Source organism: Vicia villosa, linkage group LG1, assembly GCF_029867415.1.
Source record: "Vicia villosa cultivar HV-30 ecotype Madison, WI linkage group LG1, Vvil1.0, whole genome shotgun sequence".
Classification (NCBI taxonomy): domain Eukaryota; kingdom Viridiplantae; phylum Streptophyta; class Magnoliopsida; order Fabales; family Fabaceae; genus Vicia; species Vicia villosa.
Window position 1 is genome coordinate 109,365,487 of NC_081180.1, and position 25,974 is coordinate 109,391,460.

The 25,974-nt window shown below is 37.1% G+C and overlaps 1 protein-coding gene across 1 annotated transcript in view; it reads right to left on the reverse strand.

The window, feature by feature from the left end:
- Nucleotides 1-21,338: 21,338 nt before the first annotated feature.
- Nucleotides 21,339-25,974, reverse strand: part of LOC131651243 (uncharacterized) — a 32,883-nt gene continuing 28,247 nt past the window's right edge. The window contains exon 3 of the mRNA XM_058920916.1: nucleotides 21,339-21,394. Coding sequence (XP_058776899.1) covers nucleotides 21,339-21,394 — 56 coding nt within the window. The remainder of the gene's footprint in view (nucleotides 21,395-25,974) is intronic.

The window sequence follows — 25,974 nt, forward strand, 5'->3', positions numbered from 1 at the left end:
CCGTCATCTTCTGTCGCCATCAGCGCACAGTTAGCCTGCTCATCTTCTGAATCATCTTCTGACTCATCCCAGGTTGCCATAAGACCTTTCTTCTTATGAAACTTCTTCTTGGGATTTTCCTTCTGAAGATTTGGACATTCATTTCTGAAGTGTCCTGGCTCATTGCATTCATAGCACATGACCTTCTTCTTGTCAGATCTTCTGTCATCAGAAGATTTTCCATGTTCAAATCTCTTTGAACTTCTGAAGCCTCTGAACTTCCTTTGCTTGCTCTTCCAGAGTTGATTTACCCTTCTGGAAATCATGGACAGTTCATCTTCTTCTTCAGATTCTGATTCTTCAGGATCTTCTTCTTTGGCCTGAAAAGCGTTAGTGCATTTTTTAATATTTGATTTTAATGCAATAGACTTACCTTTCTTTTGAGGCTCATTTGCGTCCAGCTCTATTTCATGACTTCTCAAGGCACTAATCAGCTCTTCCAGAGAAACTTCATTCAGATTCTTTGCAATCTTGAATGCAGTCACCATAGGACCCCATCTTCTGGGTAAGCTTCTGATAATCTTCTTTACATGATCAGCCTTGGTGTATCCTTTGTCAAGAACTCTTAATCCAGCAGTCAGAGTTTGAAATCTTGAAAACATCTTTTCAATGTCTTCATCATCCTCCATCTTGAAGGCTTCATACTTTTGGATTAAGGCAAGAGCTTTTGTCTCCTTGACTTGAGCATTTCCTTCATGAGTCATTTTCAAGGATTCATATATATCATAGGCTGTTTCCCTGTTTGATATTTTCTCATACTCAACATGAGAAATAGCATTCAGCAAAACAGTTCTGCATTTATGATGATTCCTGAAATGCTTCTTTTGATCATCACTCATTTCTTGCCTTGTCAGCTTTACGTCACTGGCATTTACTGGATGTTTGTAACCATCCATCAGAAGATCCCATAGATCACCATCTAGACCAAGAAAGTAACTTTCCAGTTTATCTTTCCAGTATTCAAAGTTTTCACCCTCAAATACCGGCGGTCTTGTATAACCATTGTTACCGTTGTATTGCTCAGCAGAGCCAGATGTAGATGTAGATGGATTTGTTGGAGTTTCACCAGCCATCTTTTAAATGAAGCGTTTTTCTCTTCCTGAATCTTTTCTAAACACGGTTAAGTGCTTGCACCTTAGAACCGGCGCTCTGATGCCAATTGAAGGATAGAAAAACACTTAGAAAGGGGGGGATTGAATAAGTGTGACTTTAAAACTTGGACGATAAAAACAAATTGCACAATTATTTTTATCCTGGTTCGCTGTTAACTAAGCTACTCCAGTCCACCCCCGCAGAGATGATTTACCTCAACTGAGGATTTAATCCACTAATCGCACGGATTACAATGGTTTTCCACTTAGCCCACGACTAAGTCTTCTAGAGTATCCTGATCACAACCTGATCACTCCAGGAACAACTGCTTAGACACCTTCTAAGACTTTTCTAGAGTCTACTGATCACACTGATCACTCTAGTTACAAACTGCTTAGAAACCTTCTAAGACTTCCTAGAGTATACTGATCACACGATCACTCTAGTTCCTTACAACTTAATGTAATCAATTCAAGAGTTTACAAATGCTTCTTAAAAGCTATAATCACAAACTGTGATATTTCTCTTATAGTTTAAGCTTAATCTCACTAAGATATTACAACAGCAATGTAGTGAGTTGATGAAGATTCTGAGCTTTGATTGAACAGCGTTTCAGCAAGTTTGATATTCACAGAATAGGTGTAGAATTCGTCGCCTTGCTTCTCATCAGAACTTCATATTTATAGGCGTTGAGAAGATGACCGTTGAGTGCATTTAATGCTTTGCGTGTTCCGTACAGCATTGCATTTAATGTTATACGCTTTTGTCAACTACCTCGAGCCTTGTTCATGCTGTGTCTACTGACGTTGCCTTTAATAGCTTTAACGTTCCTTTTGTCAGTCAGCGTAGTCTGCCACCTGTACTTCCTTCTGATGCTTGTAAATACAACGTTTGAATATCATCAGAGTCAAACAGCTTGGTGCATAGCATCTTCTGATCTTCTGACCTTGAAGTGCTTCGGTTGCGTGATACCATCTTCTGAGCTTCAGTGCTTCTGATCTCATGTTCTTCTGATGCTTCCATAGACCCATGTTCTGATTCTGCTTCGACCATCTTCTGATGTCTTGCCAGACCATGTTCTGATGTTGCATGCTGAACCCTTTGAGACACATCTTCTGAGCGCTGAATTATGCGTACTCTTTATATATTTCCTGAAAGGGAAATTGCATTGGATTAGAGTACCATATTATCTTAAGCAAAATTCATATTATTGTTATCATCAAAACTAAGATAATTGATAAGAACAAATCTTGTTCTAACACTAATACCATGTGAACCCACAGTTTCACCGCTTTCACAATAAAGCCGACTATGCTATGAATGAATGTACAATTAACAACAATATATGCAATTAAGATTATCTCTTCAATCTTAACTTACCGCATACCACAATAATCTAACTCTATGAATTATCCACAAATTGTACATAACATTCACAACACATAGATATTATTCACATATAAAAGGCCAATTAATCCATTACGATTCACAAAATCCAATTAACACTAGTGACCATACTATCTCATGTTAATTCTGATTTTGCCAATTTTATATGAACATACACTTTTAAAATCAAGCAATTAATCATTAAAATTAATGCTATCCAACTACCCACAGAGAATCAATATCAAAACAACATCATTGGCATAACAATATATATTTCTCAACATACATATTCAAGCCAAAACACAATTACGGATAAATTCTCAAAATATCGTAATTTACCGACAAACCGAATAGTTGATATAATTCCAAATTATATTCCAATCAATTAAACACATTGAAATTAATTCAAATATTAATTTAATCAACCAATTAATAATCACACTATATTAATTTAATTCACTTCTATTTCTACTCCATTTTCAATTTCTAGCATTCTATTGCTCAAGACCATTTTTATTGAAAAGAATATCGCGCTAGCTTTCTAACGCCTCGAATGGAAACTCAAACGGAGTTACGGTTCAAAAGATATGAATTGTTAAAGTTTCAACGAAATAGCAAACACCGACATCATACACTAACTACTCTAAACATGTCAAAATTACGCATAACAAATAAAACTCTTAATAACCCAAAACAACTCTGACAACTTATTTTCAACTCTAACAACTTTATTGACAATTATATTAAATTATTATAATTTATTTATAAAGAATATTTAAATCAAACACAATTTCGATCGATTCGTAAAATATCACAATTTCAACAAGAGAAGAATATTTAAATACTCTTTTGTTTAAGTTGATTATGTCGTTCAAGTTGGTTATGTCGTTCAAGTTGATTATGTCGTTTAAGTTGATTAAGTGGTTTAAGTTGTGTTTGTGGATGTGCATCATTTGAGTCGCATCCATTGCATTGTTTGAGACGGCCCTTGTGGCAATTGTTTGAGACAACCCTTGTGGCAATTGTTTGAGACGGCCCTTGTGGCAAATGTTTGAGACGGCCCTTGTGGCAAATGTTTGAGACGACCCAATGGCAAACTGTTTGAGACGGGAGTTTTACTCCAATGGTACCACATGCATGTGCATAAGTTTGAGTCACATTTGAGTCGCATTTAGATTGCATTTGAATTGTGTTTGGATTGTTGAGATGACGAGGTATTTTTGTGATGTGATAATGATATGTTTGTTGTGACGTATTTGATATCATACTTGTATATTTGAATATGTGATTAATGACCTCGTTGCCGTTTTGAGAGTTGTATTATATTGATAAGTTGTTTTGCGGTGAAACTTGTTGTAAGATGTTATGTGATGCGAAGTGGTGAAATTATGTATGATCTATATCTCCTATATTATTCATCATGCATTCCTTTATATTGTAAGATATCTCACCCCTTTGCTGATATTTCCCCTACCATGGGAAATGGGAAGGTACTCAAGATTAGTCGTGGATGTTCGAGATTATTGATGTGGAGTCTTGATGTTGCTTTATGGCAAGTCGAGTTGGTGTCCATTGCTCTGATACGTAGCACTCGGGGGGGTTTAGTCGTTATTATTATGATTATTGTATTCCATGATGACATTTGTGTTAAGTTGAATTGAAAGGTGTTTATAAGTTTAAGTTGTAAGTGGTGAATGAAGTTTTGTTCCGAATGCTATGTATCTTTATTAAATGCAATATAAGTTTGTTTGTTTGGTTAAGTCGAATTGTGACATCCCATCGGTTGCTGAATAATTTTAAATGCACTCTGGTTTTCGTTTATAATTGCGGGGTAGATTTGGGATGTCACAGTTCGACTTAACCAAACAAACAAACTTATATTGCATTTAATAAAGATACATAGCATTCGGAACAAAACTTCATTCACCACTTACAACTTAAACTTATAAACACCTTTCAATTCAACTTAACACAAATGTCATCATGGAACACAATAATCATATAATAACGACTAATCCCCCCGAGTGCTACGTATCAGAGCAATGGACACCAACTCGACTTGCCATAAAGCAACACAAAGACTTCACATCAATAACCTCGAACATCCACGACTAATCTTGAGTACCTGCCAATTTCCCATGGTAGGGGAAATATCAGCAAAGGGGTGAGATATCTTACAATATAAAGGAATGCATGATCAATAATATAGGAGATATAGATCATACATAATTTCACCACTTCGCATCACATAACATCTTACAACAAGTTTCACCGCAAAACAACTTATCAATATAATATAACTCTCAAAACGACAACGAGGTCATTAATCACATATTCAAATATACAAGTATGATATCAAATACATCACAACAAACATATCATTATCACGTCACAACAAACACCTCGTCATCTCAACAATCCAAACACAATTCAAATGCAATTCAAATGCGACTCAAATGTGACTCAAACTTATGCATATGCATGTGGTACCATTGGAGTAAAACTCCCGTCTCAAACAGTTTGCCATTGGGCCGTCTCAAACATTTGCCACAAGGGCCGTCTCAAACATTTGCCACGATGGCCGTCTCAAACATTTGCCACAAGGGTCGTCTCAAACATTGCAACGGATGCGACTCAAATGATGCACATCCACAAACACAACTTAAACCACTTAATCAACTTAAACGACATAATCAACTTGAACAACATAATCAACTTAAACAACAAAATCAACTTAAACAACATAATCAACTTAAACAACATAACCACATCAACTAAACAACATCAACTCAATGCCAAGGTTCTATGGCAATAACCGTATCATAGTAATTTATCACATCTCAATCATATCATCACATCATATCGACATACAACCTCTATTCAACTTCATTCTTATTAACATAATACAACAATAACAGCGATTCATCATGTTACAACAACAACAATTCATTATATTGCACAACAACAACAAACATCAACAAATTCTTCATATTCCTTAATTAAAGTAATCATCATAACACGTTATATTCAATTTCATATATATTGTCAAGTCAACGCATGGCATTATCGTCGACTCATACACGTCAAATACGCACAATTAATCGCATGTAGCATACAACATCTTTATTAATCATGCATATCATCACATACATCATTATCTCATTCATCATAAGAAAACATACATCAAGTTATACCGCAACATGGTTACATTGATTCATAGCACAGAACATACTTCACATGTTAACACAATATAGTTCATCACTTAATCCTAATAAACATAATAGGAAACTATATAATATAGATCATTTTATTGCATCATGGTATAGTTCATTGCGTTAGCTTTCCAACACTTCGAACGGCGCCTAAAACGGAGTTACGAATCAAAAGTTACATCATTTCAAAGTTTAGAAAAAGGAATGCAAAACAGGGTTCGCGGCGCCAACAGGGTTCGCGGCGCGAACTGAGCGAATTCAAAAATTCCTAACTTTCGGCCAAGCAGTTCGCAGCACCAACAGAGGTTCGCGACGCGAACTGGCGATTTCAGAAACCCCCAAAACACGAAAACAGCATACGAATTTCATCCCAAAACCCCTAAACTCAACCCAATCAAGTTGGAAAACACCAAACATCACGAACAACCACAAAATACATGTTATAAACACAAATACAACACATATTATGGATCTTCTAACATCACAACATCATTAGGCATCAATTAAACACATTTCAAATCATCAATTTACACATTTGTTCATAAACCCTAACATCTCTACACACAACTTCCATGGAGAATAACATACAATCTAACCCACCATATACATCATCATGCTAACCCTTAGAGAGTAAGAACCCCACCCTTACCTTAGCAAAAGCTTCATCTTCAATGGAGTCATCCCTCTCTTCATGCCATAACTTTCTTCTCTTCCTCTCTTCTTTCTCTTCTTTCTCTTCTTTTCCACAAAATGAGTTATGAGGTTTAATCTCTAAAACCCTAACTCTTACTATCTTTTCTCACTAATGGGCTTAACCCACAATCCAACTTCATATTCTATATTCTTTCCACTTAGGCCCAATTCATAATATTCCTCTAATTACTCAATTAAGCCAAATAACACACATAATCGAATAATCACATAACATTACGAATATTATTCCCAATAATAATCCCCAACTACAATTGCTCCTTAACTTAATTAATACCAACTCGCAATTGTATTTCTCCGACTAATTAATCCGACCATAAACTTAACTGCTCAAATTAACATATTAATCCAAATTACGCCTTTAGAATAATACCGATAAACCTCGACTTCAACTAATTCCAATGAATAAATCCTTGATCAATTTAATTAAATAATTAATTAAATTCGGGGCGTTACAACTCTCCTCCACTTAGAATATTTTCGTCCTCAAAAATCTGTCCGACATAACCATCTTCAACTTCGCTTCCAACTCTCTGATTCTCAGTTGCATTTGAAAACACTTAGACAACCAAAACAACTTAATCTGACTTAAATCCAGTGTCAATCATTCGACATCTCTACGACATACCTGTTAACAACTCACCAACCATCTCAGGAATCTCTCGACTTATTAATACTTATGGTAGCAACAACCTCAACTCACTAATCTCTCTTCTTCTTCATGCCATAACTTTCTTCTCTTCTCCTCTTCTTTCTCTTCTTTCACCAACTGAGAGTTATGTCTCTAAAACCCTAACTCTCTTACTATCCTTCTTTTCTTTATTGGGATTAACCCACAATCCAACCTCATATTCTATATTTGTTTCACTTAGGCCCAATTCATAATCTCTCTTTAATTACTCAATTAAGCCAAATTACCCACATAATTGAATAACCACCTATCATAACGAATATTATTCCCCAACTACAATTGCTCCTTAACTTAATTAATACCAACTCGTAATTGTATTTCTCCGACTAATTCGACCACAACTTAACTTCTCAAATCAACATATTAATCCAATAATATTCCACATTTACCATTGATCCATAACTTTAACAATACTAACTCGCAATTTATGGTTGGTTTCTGGTGGAGTGATAGCAACCTTACAGTTTTGTAGCTTAAATATCTTCAGAAACTCAAGTTCATATTTCAACTGATGCAAAATTATACCCTTCTCGGAGTACAATACTTCCATCCCTAGAAAGTATACCAACTTTTCTAGGTTAGTCATTTCAAACTCATTCATCAGAATCTTCTTGAACTTAATTATATCTTTTGGACAACTTCCCGTTAGCATTATATCATCAACATAGAGACACGATGTAATACAGTGGGAGAACTGACTTTTTTGAAATGTTACGGATAGCAAGAGTCGCCACCGACTTTTATTTTATCCCATTGGAAAGGCAAAAAGAATAGGAAAGACCTTTGAAAGATTTTGAGTTTGGGGGGTAGGTTATACAAAGGGAAGGTGTAAGCGCCCTTTGTATCCATGGGCTCTTAATTGCTTAGCTCACTTGTTTGTTTGAATTGTTTGAAATAGTGTCGTGTGTGAATTGAAAAGATTTGAATAAGGACTTTAGCTTGAAAATACGCGTAGCCTTTTTGAATTGATTTGAAAAAGGGGCGTGAAAAGTAATTTGAGTTTGAATAGTGAGTAAGCAGTTAAAACCACCTACCCTAAGTTTAATGTCTTTCTATTCTTTAAGATTTTCGTTTTGAAAGGGCTATCCATACCATAAGAAGGGTAGGTAGTCTTTTCATTGGATTTGAAAAGGGTCATCGAGAATTATCGTTCGCCATGAGGCTATCCATACCATAAAGAGGGTATGAAGTCTCTGGGAAGGATATAATAGTCATTTTAGACAACCAATGAGGATACCTTAGCATTCGAAAGGGACGATCATCATCTTATCGTAGGCAACATCGAGGGACAAGATCATATTTTTTTGTAGGCAACATCGAAGGGACTTATGATCTTTGATGATGATAATGAACTGAGGGCAATATTTGCTAAGGTATCCTTGTATTCGAGGGACTTGACTATTTTTTAATCAAAAGGCATCAATGAGAGAGATTACCTTAAAGGTGTGTGGGTGCACCAATCACGTGATTCAATTCAGTTATTTTATCTTGTAATTAGTGATTTATGTTCAATTGGCAATCTTGTCACTCCCTATATTACTAACCACGCAATTAAATATCAGTTATATTGTGCGGAAATTAAAATGCGGAAAGTAAAGTCCTACGCTATAATACGGTGAATTAACTTTATTTGAAATGTGCGGTAAGCAAGAGTCGCCACCAACTTTTATTTTATCCAATCAGGAAAGGCTAAAAGAACAGGAAAGACCTTTGAAAGATTTTGAGTTCGGGGGTAGGTTATACAAAAGGAAGGTGTAAGCCACCCTTTGTATCCATGGTTATTCATGGGCTCTTAATTGCTTAGCTCACATTGTTTTCAAAATTTTTGAATTGTTTGAAAAGTAGGGTGTGAATAGAAAAACCTTTTGAAGAAGAACTTTAGCTTGTAAATAAGTGTAGTCTTTTTGAATTTGATTTTGAAAAGAGGTGTGAAAAGTAATTTGAATTTTATAGCAAGTAATTAGTAGCAACTACCATAAGTTTGAAAGATCGTTCTTTTAGCTTTTTGGGCGAAAGGGTCTATCCATACCATGAGAGGGCAAGAAGTCTTTCAATTGGATGTTAAGGGTCATCGTGAAAAGTATCATTCGCCATAAGACCGTCCCTACCATAAAGAGGGCAGGTAGTCTAAGGGAAGGATATAATAGTCATTATGTTTAGGCATCATGCGAGGATACCTTAGCAATTGGGACAATCATCATGTTTTACCGAGGCAACATCGAGGGACTAGATGATTTTTCAATCTCTTTAGGCAACCTTGCTTTAGGTGTCCTCGGAATCGAGGGACTTGACTATTTATTACAATCAGAAGCAACAGGCAACAGATGAATAAATCAATAAGGCAACGAGAGGGATTACCCTAAAGGTGTGTGTGTGGAACAATCAGGTGGTTAACTTCGATGATATTTATCTTGTAAATTAGTGATCTATATTCAGTTAATAGTCTTGCACTCCCTAAGATTACTAACCGCGCAGTTTAAAATTGTAGAAATTAAAGGCAGAAAAATAGAAGTCCTACGCTATTACAATAAACACCTACAGGGACGGGGATTACAATAAAAACCTGTAGGGGAATGCGGAAATTAAAAGGCGGAAAAAGAAGAGGGATCAATAATTAGTTTTAAACATCTTTGAACGCCTTGATCTTCCTCGAACCCTCGATTGACTCTGAAAATTAAACGGAAAATAATAGAGTGAGTGTAGGAGGGATTCATTGACTATTCGAGGCAAACCCTATTTTGGGCACAAGGAAAAAATAAAAGTAAAATAATCTTTAAATAAGAAAAGAATTAAAAACTTAGCTTTCGATCCTGAACCTAAAAGGGTAACCCTGAAAATTTGCACAAAGAAGGGAAAAGGTTAGTGCATTAATTGATCTAAACCCTAATTGATTACAAACCCTAAAAGTTTACAAACCCTAATCCTGAACCTAAACGGGTTATTTAAGAAAACTTATTGTGACAAAAAAAGGTTTATAAGGCTTAAAATGCGTTAGTGGATGACACCTACCTGAGATGCCTATGACTACTAGGGCTGTTTAAATTAATCGAGACTAAAAAAGAATGAGAAAAAATATTTGTAATTGAAAAGAAAATAAAAAAACAATTATAATAAAAGAAAAAAAAGAATTTAGAAAAAGAAAACTTAGCGTAATGATTCAATGTGATGCATGGCTGAAGAACCATGGTGGACTGGCGTCTTTGTGCTCGTCGAATTAGAAGACGTTGTGATCTGATGGATGGGACTAAGAGGTGCATGGTAGACACCTGCGCGTGAGGCACGTTGGATCTTCCTGTGAATAACAAGCTTAGTTAATAAAAATTATAGTGTCGTGGGTAGGAATTAATCCCACGTTCTCCTTCTCGACCTCACACGTTCGTTGCCATTCGCGCTACCATGGTTTCTTGTAATTATAACGTCTCAATAATAATATATTAACAAAACAAACAGAAAAATATTCAAAATAAAAAAACCAGCGCCAACACTGTTCATTGTCTTGTTCGCCGAGTTTTCCAGAAACCTTCAGCCACGGTTACACTGCACGGCCGTAGGTCCTCACTTCTCCAACCTGCGAATCATCATTAATTGCTGCACAAATGAAACCCAAATCGTATAAACCGACCCCTACGAACACCGTGGGATAATTAATTCGGTCTGATTTTTCCTGTATCCAAAAAGCCTAAAAGCAAGCCCTAACAATCAACAATGGTGATTTGCAACATATGCACACAAACTACAAAATAACTGCCCGGAAAGCTTCAAAACTTCACAACAATCGATAATATGCAGTCAAAATGCATTCATACATGATGAATCAATGAAAACAACAAAATTTAAAAGCTTGCAAACCGTGACTTCACGAGTGTGATTCTGGGCGTATGGATGGAAGGTGATGGCCTGGACAACTTCAGAATCGTCCAAGGAATGTATTGGGACCTTTAGAATGCCTTGATTTTCCTTCTAACTCCAAACTTGATTTTGACTTGTTCTTGAATTTTTTTTAAGACTTGAAGGTGACTCTTGGCTGCAAAATCCGTTTTTCAGCATTTAAGCATGTTTATGTATTTATAGAGAACACATTAGGTCACCAAAAACTGAATGATTCTTGCTCAATCCAAAGATTGCAATCTTGAGAAATTTGGTTTTTAAACTTTTCTAAAATTGATTCAATTTCAATCTTTTTCCAACCAATCTTATTTCTCACGAAATTGGATTGAATATATGACTTGAATGCTGATTGAAATTGATTCCCATGTGTATTTGATTCATATCTTGATTTTCCTTTTGATTTATTTGATTTTAACCATCTTTTAAATGAATAAAAATTCATAATAAATCAAATAAATCATGTAATTTCGTGGCAATTGCATTTTTGAATCTTGGATAACTTGAGGATCAAGCTTGGGCAAAAAAAGATTGAGTCCATTTGCAAGAAAATTCATTTTGGAGCCTTTTGTTTCACATTTTCCCTCTCAAAATTGTCCAACTTTGACAAGGCATATCTCCCTCAATTTTTAAGATAAGGAAGAATTCTAGAACTTTTTGGAAACCTCGAGATATCCTCTACAAGCCACTTTGGAAGCTTTTTTCCATTTGTGGATTTTATCTTGATGATATAGGCTTTGACAAAAAACTGCTTTCGGTTGACTTTCAAAAAGAGCCTATAATGTTTTGATCCATATCTCTCAAATGAAGCTTTTTTAGACTTGGCTTGTGAGAGACAAAATTGTAGAGAATTCAATTTCCTGCAAAATGAGCTTTGGATGGGAAAATTCTGATGTTCCATGTGAGAGTTATGGCTGGTCAAAGTTCAGTTGACTTTCTCCTATGAAATCCCTAATTTAGAAACTTTTGGTTTTGTTGATTTCTGATCTTTTCTTGATGAATCATGACCAATCCTTAATCAAATGATGAATGATACTTAAAAATAAGGTTATTGACAAAAAATCAGGAGTTTTGACTGTACTTTGACTATAGTTGACTTTTAGGTCAAACTAGTCGATTGTTGATTGTTTGGGCCATTGAGTGAGCAATCTTTTGAATCAGGGCTTGAAACTTGGCATGAGGTGTCATACCCCAAAATTTGCCCATACTTTTTTTCCTATTCAAGTTCAAATCAAGGTACAAAGCTTCAAGACTCTCTCCTAAACGAGGCTCAGAGAACTAGGGTTCTATTGTTCTGAAGGAAAATCAATGAATCAATGGCTCCAAGGCATCCCATATGGCTCAATATATCTCACATTATCTCTATGACAAGTATCAAGTCTCAACTCAAAAGATTGGTCACTCATTTGTTCAGAAAGTCAACAGTCGACTAAGTTAACCTAAAAGTCAACTGTGGTCAAAGTAAAGTCAAAACTCCTGATTTTTTGGCTAGATCCTCATATTAAAGTACCATTCACCATTTGATCAAGAATTGATCATGGTTCCTCAAGGAAAGATAAAATATCAACAATTCAAAAAGTTTCTAAATTAGGGTTTTGTATAGGAAAAGTCAACTAAACTTTGACCACCCATAACTCTCACATGGAACATCCAAAATTTTCCATCCAAAGCTCATTTTGAAGGAAATTTGATTATCTACAAAATTGTGTCTCACATGCCAAGTCTAAAAATGATTCATTTGAGAGATATGGACCAAAACATTATAGGTCCTTTTCAAAAGTCAACAGAAAGACACTTTTTTCAAAAGGGCATAAAATGAGCATGGAAAATAATTTTGACATGAGACCAAAGACACTGGTTAGAGGACTCTCTTAGGTTTCTAAAAAGTCCTAGAACACTTCCATACCTCAAAATGTGAGAGAGATAGGCCTTGGCAAAGTTGAGCTATTTTGGAGGGAAAAATGTGAAAGAGTTTGAAGATTTTTACAAAGAGGCCCAAGTTATTATGATCTAAGCTTGATCCACAAGTCACCCAAGGCCCCAAGTTCAATTACCACGAATTTTTAACATTTATTTAATTTTATATGGATTTTTTATTCATTTAAAATTAACATAAATAAAAAAATTCAAGGAAAAATCAAAGATTTGATCTTTTTCCTATTTTCAATCATCATTAATCATCAAAATATTCATTAATCACTACAAAATTTTCATTAAGGGGGATTTTTTTCTGCAAGTGGAAGGCCATACCCGAGCTCCCAAGTTCAAGAAAAAATTCAAGTTGGTTTTAGGAATTGGAGGCGTTTCAAAGAGTTTCAAGCATCCCAATACGTTCCCTGGATAATTCTGAAGCTATCCAGATCATTCACATCAAATCACACGTTCAAGATCTTCTCCAATCTCTCACGGTTTGTAGTTATTGTTTTTTGTTCGATCCGCATGTTGCACGCATCCTCCATGAATTTAGATGATATATTTGTGATTATATGAGTATGTAGATCGTTTCTGGAAATTTTGGTTGAGTTTGAACGCAGGAATAAGAATCCACCATGGACGGATTTTAGAGCTCCGAATTAGGGCTTTACGATCTAGCCTAAATTAGATCAAATTAAAGTCGTGGTTGAGTTCGTATGGAAAAATCGAGTCCATCCATGGTCTCATCTTGAATTTTTATGCATATATGTGTGTTATAAGCGTTTAACAGGTGTAATAGACCAAGACTTTTCATAGCATTCCAATGCAAGCGCTGTAAAAGACGGTACTGTTTTTTTTTTTGGTAAAGAAGACAATACGTGGCGCAAAGTTATTGGCCCGTTTGAAACCATTCACACGCGTTTTTTCTGAGTGGACGAGGAGATCTGGTGCGCTGGGTCTCATGCACGTATGGTGGTCCCTCACGCAACATCCGTCAGATCTTATCCAAGGCAGATCCAATGCATCTGGAAGCGAGGGTGTACCATGCTCATCAGCGCGCAACCACGCTGGATCATAAGTTAAGATTTCCAGAATATTTTTTATTTTTTATTACACAGCCACTTTATTTTTGTTTATATATATATATATATATATATATATATATATATATATATATATATATATATATATATATATATATATATATATATATATATATATATATATATATATATTGTTTTGTTCTTTTCAAATAAAAATTGTTTTTACATATAGACTATCTAAAATTTTTATAAAAAAGAAAAAACATATTGATATTTATTATTCTATTTTTATTTTATATATAATATTTACCATGTGCATTATTTATGGTATTTTCCTAAAAAATAGATAAAATAGTTATTTAATTTGGTTTAATTATCAAAAAATTCTTAAAAATTATTTTTACATCCGATTTTATTTTCTTAACCTGATTTAATTAATTAGGTCGCGAGACCAATAATTAATTAAATTCATATTTAATTCGAATCCTGATTAGGGTTTACAAGGAATAACCCTAAACTGAATATTTCTTTTTTCTGTGTCTTTTCAGGGCTGGCTTTCCAGATACCTTCCGATTACGCGCCTGATCAAAAACACGAAGCTAAGTATTCATTTAAAATTTAAAGTCTATTTTGTTTCCCTTTTTAGGGTTTGTCTTTTAATGAACATTGCCTACATTCATCTTTTATGCCTTTGCCATTTTTTAGGGTTACCTCCGAGGCTTTCCTCCGATCGCCAACCATATCAGATCAAATGCAAAGCTAAGTGCCTTTTTATCTATTCGTTTGTTAAATTCTTTATCTTTTTATTTGAAATTCTGGACTCAGACACGCGATGTCTTACAGGATGTCACGACATCATTGTCTGAATGTTTTAAACAAATGAACAAAGTGTAAACAGTAAACAACACAGGAAATTGTTAACCCAGTTCGGTGCAAACACACCTACATCTGGGGGCTACCAAGCCAGGGAGGAAGTCCACTATAAGTAATATCAATTCAAGGTAATACAACGCAATATTACGCCTTTCACTTAATATCTACCCAATGCAACTTCAATCTAAACAACTTAGACCAGAGATCCTACTCACTCCCCCTCAATCACAGCAGTGATGAAAAACTAACAGACGAATAACAGAAGACACTCTTCAAAGACACAACTTAATCTTGCTTAAAAGCTTTGATCAAGTACAATAGTACTCTTGCTTAAAAGCTTTGAGTACTTCTTACAACTCAAGACAAACACCGCCTAGACCAAGACAATCATCATGATGATTGTTTGGCTTACAAGAAAAACTACAACGAGAAAACTAAATCAACAGAACTCTAACATTTTCTCAACACAAAAACCCTTGACGGCAACAGCAGCACCTGCACGGATTAAATAGTCTTCAGATAACACAGCAACTGGGCCTTGGATCCACAACATAGTTTTAAACCTAATTGAACCAATCTCCATTACACAAGGAAAAAATCGTCCAAGGCGTCCTTGAAACAGATCAGAATCCATTATTACCAAATATAGCGCATAAGGTCTAATCAGATCATACAATCATAAGTAGTAACAGAAAATAACGGACAGCTGCTAATGTCATGACATCGGTCTTGACATCCGGTAAAGTCCTGCATTAGGAAGGACTTCTTAACAACAGAAAGCATGTCATGACATTGATTTTATCATGATAGAACCACAATTAGTTTTACCAAAAATTACAGCCAATCAACAACATCTACAAACTCCCCCTTTGGCAAATTTTTGGCTAAAACACTAATAGATGCAACACAGATATCAGAGCATTCAGCAGCCAACAACAGAAAAATAAATTCTGAAAATAAATAGATTCAACTTGATTAAACACCAAAAACCAACTACTTAATCAATTGTTACAGAAGCCACTTGTCATTGTCAGGGAGAACCAGATAACACCCAAATAAAGGGAACAAAAAAAAACATGTCCAAGAAAAAAGAACCAAAAGATCATCAGAACAACCAAAAGATCATCAGAACAATCATCAGAACACCAAGACAACCATTACAACCATTACAATCAAAACAACAAACCACAACCACACTAATCAAAACAACAAACCACAACCACACTACTCCCCCTTTTTAGCCACAAAAAGAGCCAAACACCAAATGAAAATTTAATCTTCAGAGCCAGCAGTACCATCATCATCCTCCTCACTCATCTCTTCATCACTGGAGCTACTATACTTGTATTCATCCTCACTATCAGCATCCATATCATCATCCATCTTCTCACCATCACCACCAGCAGCATGATCATCATCACTATCAGCAGACTGCTCAAGACTTTGTATAAGCTGTTCAAGTTTCATCTTCCTATTTTCCAGCTCTTGGCAGGTCTCCTTCAGCTCAGCTATAAGAGAGGCTTTGGTCACAGACTTGCTAGTTTGAGATGTCCCAGCAGATGTTGAGGCATCAGTCCTTTGAAGCAGCTTGTAGTGAAAAGTCAAAGCACTTTCCCTTTTGCAGACAGAATCTTTAGCTTTCAAGATGCCAGGGTATTGCTTTAGGATGATTCCACATATTAGGGATGGAAAGGCAATAGGAAGCTTAGTAGCAGAGGTACCTGCATGTCTCATAGTCTGGTCAAAAATATAGGTCCCATAGTCAAACACAGTTTTGGTCCCTATAGCATAAATGAATCTACCTAAACCAACAGCAATGGTAGAGGTGTGATTTGTGGGCACCCAGTTGGCAGAACCAATTTTATGCAGCAGGGCATACTTAACAGTCAAGAGACTAGCAGACAATTTGCTTTTGATGGGCCACTTTTTAACCTTACCCCCAGTGATAGTGTTGCAGACTTCATTATCAGTTACTTCAAGCTCAGGTTGAGCTTCAACATTTCTACCTAGATAGTTATTGATAACAGCAGGGGAGAACTCTATGCATTTTCTTCTAACATACACTTTATGAAAATCATCTGTTCTACCATCAGCACAGTCTTGAGATAAATTGACAATAAACTCTTTCACAAGCATTTCATAACATTTAGAGAATTGAGAAACAGTCTTAATCAAACCTGCAGTTTTGATGAGCTGCATTACCTCTTGATTCTCCAGAGCATCATTTGCTAACTCTCTTTCAAGGGCCAGCCTTCTTTGATACACAAATTTCCACTGGATTGCATTGGAAGCATAGTGCAGATAAATGTTATCCAAAGGAACATCACAGACCTTTGTAGCAGATTTAGTAACAGCAATTTTCTTCTTGGAGGGAATGTCAGGGACATCACTTGGGACATCAGCTTCAGAGTCAGAAATGCTTCTTTCCTTCCTCTTCTTCACACTAACTTTGCTTCCAGACTTTGAGGGTCCAGTAGGAACTTTCTTCATCTTTTCTTTAGTAACAGTCTTCAGAGGAGTAACCTGTGGCTTGAGAGACTGTTGTTCACAAACTTGTTTTCCCTTACGAGCCTTGACCCTGTTGGAGATGCTGGAGATGAGGTCATCATCAGCAATATCAATTGGATCATCAAGTTCATCTAGGTCCACCACATCATGCACATTAGGGTTTTCATCTTTCTTAGCAGGAACAGTAGGAACCTCTTCATCCTTCTCAGGAGCAAGAGTCTCATCATCTTTGGTACCAGATGCTTCAACATTGATAGCTTCAGATGTTTCAACATCTTTGGCAACAGGGGTCTCATCATTATTAACAGATGTCTCAACATCTTTTGCAACACCAGGAGTCTCATCATTTTTATCAGCAGATGTCTCATCATTTTTATCAGAATCTTTGCTGGCATCATCTTGCTCTCCTTGATCATCATCGGAAGCAGGCATTTGGGCTAGAGGAACAAAAATTCCTTCAACCTTGTGCCCTTCACTCAAGATTCTGGTGACAATGTTTGCAATCGCATTATGAACATAGGACGAGCCCTCTCTTCCCTGGACAGAAAAAGTTTCTGGAACAGATCCTCCGGTTGATTTTCTTGCATGCATCTTTCTTGGTTGACTGCGAGCAGAATCGGAGGGAGGGACAGAGTTCAATGGCACAACATCCAGCACAACATCTTGATCGCTCACAACATTTGGTGCCCTAGAACCTGATGTTATTCCGGAGATAGGAGAAGATTTCTTTGAGGAGGGACTTTGAGACATGGTGAGAGAAAATGAGAGGCTGGGTAAAGAGTGATGGATGCAGAAACACAGAGAGATAGCGGGAGTGTGGAGGAGAGGTTTTGGAGGAATGGAAACCGTTTGGGTAACTTGCAAAAGGGGGGAAAAATACACTTTAATGTGTAATGATATCCAAGATTTGGAGAGAGAAATAGTGCTGGCCCCACTCCCAATTACTTGCCATAATCTTTCACAAAGACAAATGCCTAATTTGTTTCTTAGATTTTCAGACTTATTTGCATCTAAGACTTTTGTAAAACTGTCAGCAAGTTGAAGGTCTGTAGCAACATGTTCCAAGCCAATTATTTTGTCCTCAACAAGATCTCTGATGTAGTGGTGTCTAATATCACTATGCTTGGTCCTGCTGTGCTGAATGGAATTCTTTGAAATGTTGATGGCACCTAAGTTGTCACAATATAATGTCATGACATCTTGTGTGACATTGTATTCTGTTAACATTTGTTTCATCCAAACAAGTTGAGAGCAGCTACTTCCCAAGAAGGAACATCCTCCTGAAGTTCTTTTTCTGTTATCAGCTCTGCCTGCCCAGTCTCTTAGATAAAGATGACCAAGTTTTTGATGCCATAGCTTTGCTTCTTCTTCTTTAGAGCATATAGTAGAATAGCTGGATTCCTGAGACACCCACAAGAAGCAGTTATTTTTGGATCTGACACCCCTCATTACTACTTCCTTTTCTTCATTAGTAACCACACACTCATCTTTAGTGAAGTTGACTTGGTATCCTTGGTCACAGAGTTGACTGATGCTTATAAGATTAGCAGTCAGGTCTTTGACCAACAGAACATCTTCTAAATTTGGCACTCGTGAACACTCTAATTTTCCAACTCCTTTAATTTCTCCTTTAGCTCCATCACCAAAGGTTACATAACTAGTATAATGACTCTTGATATCAACAAGCAGATTCTTGAGTCCAGTCATGTGTCTGGAACATCCACTATCAAAATACCAGTCTTCTTTGGCTGAAACTCTAAGAGATGTATGGGCTATTAAAGCCATACTTTTAGGTTTCCATTGTTGCTTCTGGATGGGCATGATCTGCCTAGGTTTGTAAGAAGGAGCTTGATCTGGATATCCATATAGTCTGAAGCAAAAAGGCTTAATGTGTCCAAATCTTCCACAGTAATGACATCTCCATCTTTGAAACTTTCTCTTCATTTCACCTTTCTCGTGATGTTGAGTCACATGTTTTGACATCGGCTTTGACATCTCAGCTTCAGGTTTAGTTCTGCTACTATCTTGGACATATTTCTTTGCACTAACAAATCCTATGCCAGACATATCTCTTGAACTTTTTCCAACCTGCAAGATCTCCTCCAGCATATCCGTGCCATTGTTCAACATTTTTACTGATTTAGACATCTGATCAAGTTTGGATTGTAACAGGATAATTTCATCATTCAGTTCAGATATAGTTTCATTAAGCTCTTTGTTATCAGCCTCCAACTGGGCTATGTATTTCTTCTGCTTTTCACCTTGTTGACATACTTCAGCACTTCTGATACAGAGTTTTTTGTAGGAGGTTGCCAGTTCTTCAAAGGATAGCTCATCTTCACTAGAGTCTTCATCTGAGTTGTAAACTCCAGTCAGAGCTGTGACATGTTTGGCTGATTCTTCTTCAAAATCACTCTCAGAGTCTTCATCAGACCAGGAGACTGACAATCCTTTCTTTTGTTTCTTGAGATAGGTAGGGCATTCATCTCTAATATGTCCATACCCTTCACATCCATGACATTGAATCCCTTTACTGTGATTGTATTTTTCTTCTGGTTTATCTCTTCTGCCAGAGTCATGAGATCTACTAATGTCAGATGAGATGTTCTTGACATTAGGTCTTGGCTTCTGATCCATTCTTCTTATAATTTTGTTGAACTGTTTGCCAAGCATAGCTATAGCTTCAGATAGATTCTCTTCTCTACTTTCCTCTACTTCCTCTTGAGAGTTGGACACAAAGGCTATGCTCTTGTTCTTCTTTTCAGAATTTTCATTGATTCCCATCTCAAAGGTTTGAAGAGATCCAATTAACTCTTCTACCTTCATTTGGCTGATGTCCTGTGCCTCTTCTATAGCTGTAACTTTCATATCAAATCTCTTAGGTAGGGATCTAAGAATTTTCCTCACCAACTTTTCATCAGACATTTTTTCTCCCAAAGCTCCTGAGGTATTAGCAATATCAAGTAAATTCATATGAAAATCCTTAATACTTTCATCATCCCTCATCCTTAGATTTTCGAATTTTGTAGTTAGCAGTTGAAGTCTTGACATCTTCACTTTGGAGGTGCCCTCATGAGTAGTCTTGAGGATATCCCAGACATCTTTGGCTAGTTCACACTGGTGGACTAGTCTGAATATATTCTTGTCAATTCCATTGAATAAAGCATTTAGAGCTTTAGAGTTGCCCAGCGCCAATGCCTCTTCATCTTTGTCCCAATCTTCCTCTGGTTTAAGAGTTTTGTTGCCATCTTTATCAGTAATAACAGGATGTTCCCATCCTTTGTTCACAGCTCTCCATGCTTTGCTGTTCACAGATTTCAGAAAAGCCACCATGAGAGGTTTCCAATAATCATAATTAGAACCATCCAGAATGGGTGGTCTCATTATAAATCCACCACCTTCTTTGTCCATCGAACCAGAAAATACTTTCCCTAGATCTCACCCAGTAAAAACAGGCAGGGTGCCTGCTCTGATACCAATTGAAATTCTGGACTCAGACACGCGATGTCTTACAGGATGTCACGACATCACTATCTGAATGTTTTAAACAAATGAACAAAGTGTAAACAGTAAACAACACAGGAAATTGTTAACCCAGTTCGGTGCAAACACACCTACATCTGGGGGCTACCAAGCCAGGGAGGAAGTCCACTATAAGTAATATCAATTCAAGGTAATACAACTCAATATTACGCCTTTCACTTAATATCTACCCAATGCAACTTCAATCTAAACAACTTAGACCAGAGATCCTACTCACTCCCCCTCAATCACAGCAGTGATGAAAAACTAACAGACGAATAACAGAAGACACTCTTCAAAGACACAACTTAATCTTGCTTAAAAGCTTTGATCAAGTACAATAGTACTCTTGCTTAAAAGCTTTGAGTACTTCTTACAACTCAAGACAAACACCGCCTAGACCAAGACAATCATCATGATGATTGTTTGGCTTACAAGAAAAACTACAACGAGAAAACTAAATCAACAGAACTCTAACATTTTCTCAACACAAAAACCCTTGACGGCAACAGCAGCACCTGCACGGATTAAATAGTCTTCAGATAACACAGCAACTGGGCCTTGGATCCACAACATAGTTTTAAACCTAATTGAACCAATCTCCATTACACGAGGAAAAAATCGTCCAAGGCGTCCTTGAAACAGATCAGAATCCATTATTACCAAATATAGCGCATAAGGTCTAATCAGATCATACAATCATAAGTAGTAACAGAAAATAACGGACAGCTGCTAATGTCATGACATCGGTCTTGACATCCGGTAAAGTCCTGCATTAGGAAGGACTTCTTAACAACAGAAAGCATGTCATGACATTGATTTTATCATGATAGAACCACAATTAGTTTTACCAAAAATTACAGCCAATCAACAACATCTACATTATTTTATGGTTAATTTTGTTTGCCTCCGAACCGATAATGCACTCACCCCTTCTGTTTTTTCCAATCTTCAGGGTTTGTCAGTCGCCAAAGCTACGAGTATCGGTAACCCTAAACCCTAAACTCTATCTCAATTATTACTTGTGTTAAACCTTTTATTTTAATTATATCCCGCTGGTTTCAATTCCCCTCTCCTCCGCTGGTTACAATTTCCCTTCCCCGTATTGCTTTAATTATATTGTCTATATTGCCATGGTTAGTAAATTTAGGGAGTGTAACTCTGAACTGAATTAGAATCACCTATTTATAAGATAAATATAACTGAATATAATCACGTGATTGTTGCACCCACGCACACTTTTGGGGTAACCTCTCTGTTGCTTTGTTGCCTGTTGCCTTGTTGCCTGTTGCCTTGTGTTTTTGCAGAATAGCCATGTCCCTCGAATACGAGGATACCTTAGCCATGCTGCCTCGATACGATTAAGATCATGGTCCCTAATGATGCTGCCTTCGATATACATGATCTCGACCCTCGAAAGTTGCCTACGAAAAGGCTAAGGTATCCTCTGGCTGCCTACGAAAAGGCTATTCTGATCCTTCCCTTAGACTATCTGCCTCTCTATGGCATGGGTCAGTCTTATGGCGAACGATAATACGATGACCCTTCAACCTCCAAACGAAAGGCTTCCTGCCCTCTTATGGCAAGGATAGATCCTTTCATCCTGAAAGGCTAAAAGAAACCTATCATCTAAGTTTAAGGTAATTACCCATAATTGCTTTGCCTTGCTCTAAAATTTTATATTCTTCCTCATAATCCTTCAAAAGGGCTACGATCATTTACGAGCTAAAGTCCCTATATTTTTCATCTACTTTTCTTTTCAAACAAAGAGCAAAGCAATTAAGAGCCCATGGAAAACCATGGATGCAAAGGGTGCCTTACACTTTCCCTTTGCATGATCACCCCCGAACCCTGTTTTCTCTAAAAGGTTTTTTCTGTTTCTTTTAGCCTTTCTAACTTGTTTGGATAAAATAAAAGTCGGTGGCGACTCTTGCTTAACCGTGACATTTCGATAAAAAGTCAGTTCACCGTATTACAGAACTGGCGACTCTGCTGGGGATTTTCGATAAAAAGAGGGGTTACCTTTAAAGTTTAGGATCACTTAATTGTATTCTATTGTTTGCTTTGCTTGCTTTATTTTTCAGGGCTTTTTTGGGAATTAACTGAAGGACGAATCCTACACCCGAATTCAAGTACATTTAAGATAGGAAGTGGCATAGTCATGGCGACCTCCTTCATGTATGTGGAGGATTGGTCAATATGAGAGTTCACGCTTAAGTTAGGCCTCTATGGGTGTTTGCATGCTTCTCTTGTATGAGGGAGGTTCGTGCGGATGTCCGTGGGTGAGTCGGAGCTAAAGGACCTTTAGTTACCTTTAACCCATCTTGACTTTTAGGAACGTAGTGGGGGGACTACTCTTGATGTATGTTGAGAGCATAGTCGCTACCCGATACTACAACTCAGATAGGTTCTTTCTCAAAGTATCATTGCATGGTATGTATGTATCATGTTCTACCGAGTTCTATGGATAAGGAGATTTCAGCAACGGGTTCTACCGAGTTACCCAAAATTGTCAGCCCTCCTATGGGAAGGACACCTGATCAGACTCCATGCAAGCCTTAAGCCAAAAATTGTGTGACTTGTGTGACTTGTTTGTGTTTGCTACTAACATTCGTTTCCTTGCAGGTTTTGTTAAAAGGACGTGTTTGCCCTTACTATCTCACACTATGCCTAATGAATTGCATCCGCATAACATTCATGACATCATGACATCATAAGCATAACATAACTAACCAACCCTTTCAAGGATCTTAGGAATTTAGGGCGCGCAATTTCAGGTACTCTTATCAAGGACTAAATTCCTATCAAGGGGCAAGAGGATTTATTTTCCTCTAGCCGCATGCCTTCCAATTCAGAGGCTCAGTACCTATCAAGGGGCAAGGGGATTTATTTTCCTCTAGCCATACACTTTCAAATTCAGAAGTATCCTGAATCAGAGGCAATGACCCACTCGATATGGTGAGCTTGATTCTCAAAGAAAGATGTTCAAAGCCAAAATTCAGATTTCTTCAAGACAAAGATGCGACCAAAGCACTTTCTAATGTTGCTAACTAAATGCCTAAAGATCCTTGAAAGTATTGCATTTGCATTCATAACATCTCATAACATGTTTCTTACAATAGGTCTCTCATCCTTCCTCGCTGTTTATTTCAGCATCATGGACCTCGAACAATCTGTGAAGAATCTCCAAGTTCAAAATGCTGAATTTCAAGCTCTAATCCTGAACTTGTCCAAAGGGCAAGACGAGCTGAAAGCTCTCCTGACTAAGAAGGAGAAAAAGACCAAGAAACCCAAAGGTGTGATCAACCTAGGAAGAAGATTCAAGGGTCGTCCCAAAAAGGCCGAAGAAACTGAGATTCCTAAAGACGAAGAAGAGGAAGAAGATGATTTCAGTATCAAGAACAACCAGGGAAGCCATGTAGGTTCTGATGCTCAGGAAGAAGAAGAAGAAGAAGAGTATCCTCAAGACGATGATTATTCTAATGAGAAGTATAGGCTGTTAGAAGAGCCTCTAAGAAGCGTGGAAATTCAGAAGGTACCTGGGCTGGATTTTGAAGAGCTTGGACTCGTTCCTGGGGTTGTTATTCCTCCAAAATTCAAAACTCCCGCCTTTGCTAAGTATGATGGAGTCTCCTATCCCAAGATGCACTTGAGGTCTTATGTAAGGAGGATTCAGCCTCACACTGCTGATAAGAGGCTCTGGATCCATTTCTTTCAGGAAAGCTTATCTGGAACTCAACTCGAATGGTACTATCAACTGGAAAATACCAACATCCATACTTGGGAAGATTTGGTTGTTGCCTTCTACCAGCAATACCAATACAATGCTGACCTCGCACCAACTCGCATCCAACTACAAAGCATGTCTATGGGGCCCGAGGAAAGTTTCAAGGAGTATGCTCAGAAATGGAGAGATCTAGCTGGAAGATTCAAACCTTCCTTGACTGACAGAGAGTTGGTAGATATGTTTATGAATACACTGACTGGCCCTTTCTATAGTCATCTGCTGGGAAGTTCATCATCTGGATTCACTGAGCTTATACTGACTGGGGAACGTGTCGAGAATGGCATCCGAAGTGGTAAGATTCAAGCTGCTACATCCTCAGGTATTACAAAGAAGCCTCTCAGTGGGAAGTCAGATTCAAATAATAACCATGGCCAATCTGTTGGGGCAATTTTGATCTCCACACCGACACCTCAGAGAAGTCGTCAAAGCACGCAAGACACGTTCAGTTCATAAAGATCAATATGTCACTGGCTCAAGCACTACAACACCTGTTGAAGTTAGAGTTGATCACTCTAAAGGCCCCCCCTAAGAATCCTAGTACTTCTGCTCGAAGCTATAATCCTAATACGAGGTGTGCATACCACTCTGATAGTCCTGGTCATGATACGAATAGCTGTTGGACATTGAGGAACAAAATCCAAGATATGATCGATGCTGGAGAAGTTGAGTTTGATCCTCCTGAGACTCCTAATGTAACTGCTAATAATGTGGATGGCTAGAAGGATAAACTTTTAATCATTAGTTTTACTTTCATTTGCAAATTTCTATTCTGTTTGTTTAAACATTCGAATTAGTATAGACATTATCTATTTTAATAATCATCATCAGTGCATTGCATATGTTTGTCTTGAATAATTTATTTCGCTATCACTCATTTTAAAATTATGTCTTTACTTTGCATATGTTTTGTGATATTCAACCCCTGCTAAGCTGTGACCCTTTTAAGGGAGGATGACGAAAATGATACCGCAACCTCATACAGTATGCTTTTGAGCGGACTATGCTGACGATGTGCAGGCATTGTTTCATTTCCTAAACAGTGGAGATATAAGGATGTTAATCCCTAGTCAACCCCTTTGAGCCTAAGAAGTAGAAGTTTCTTTCTTGTATTAATTAAAACCCTTAATCATAACCTGGGGCAGGGTAGTTCTCAGTTAATTTGGCTGTGCATTCTATTTTAAGAGAATCATTCAGTACACCTTTCAACAAAGGTTTCAATCACAAGCGTTCATCCGCACACGTCAAAGAAGTGTTGGAGATGTCAATCAAAAGCCAATAATGGTTCATCAATCGTTAAAGCAAGGCAGTCAA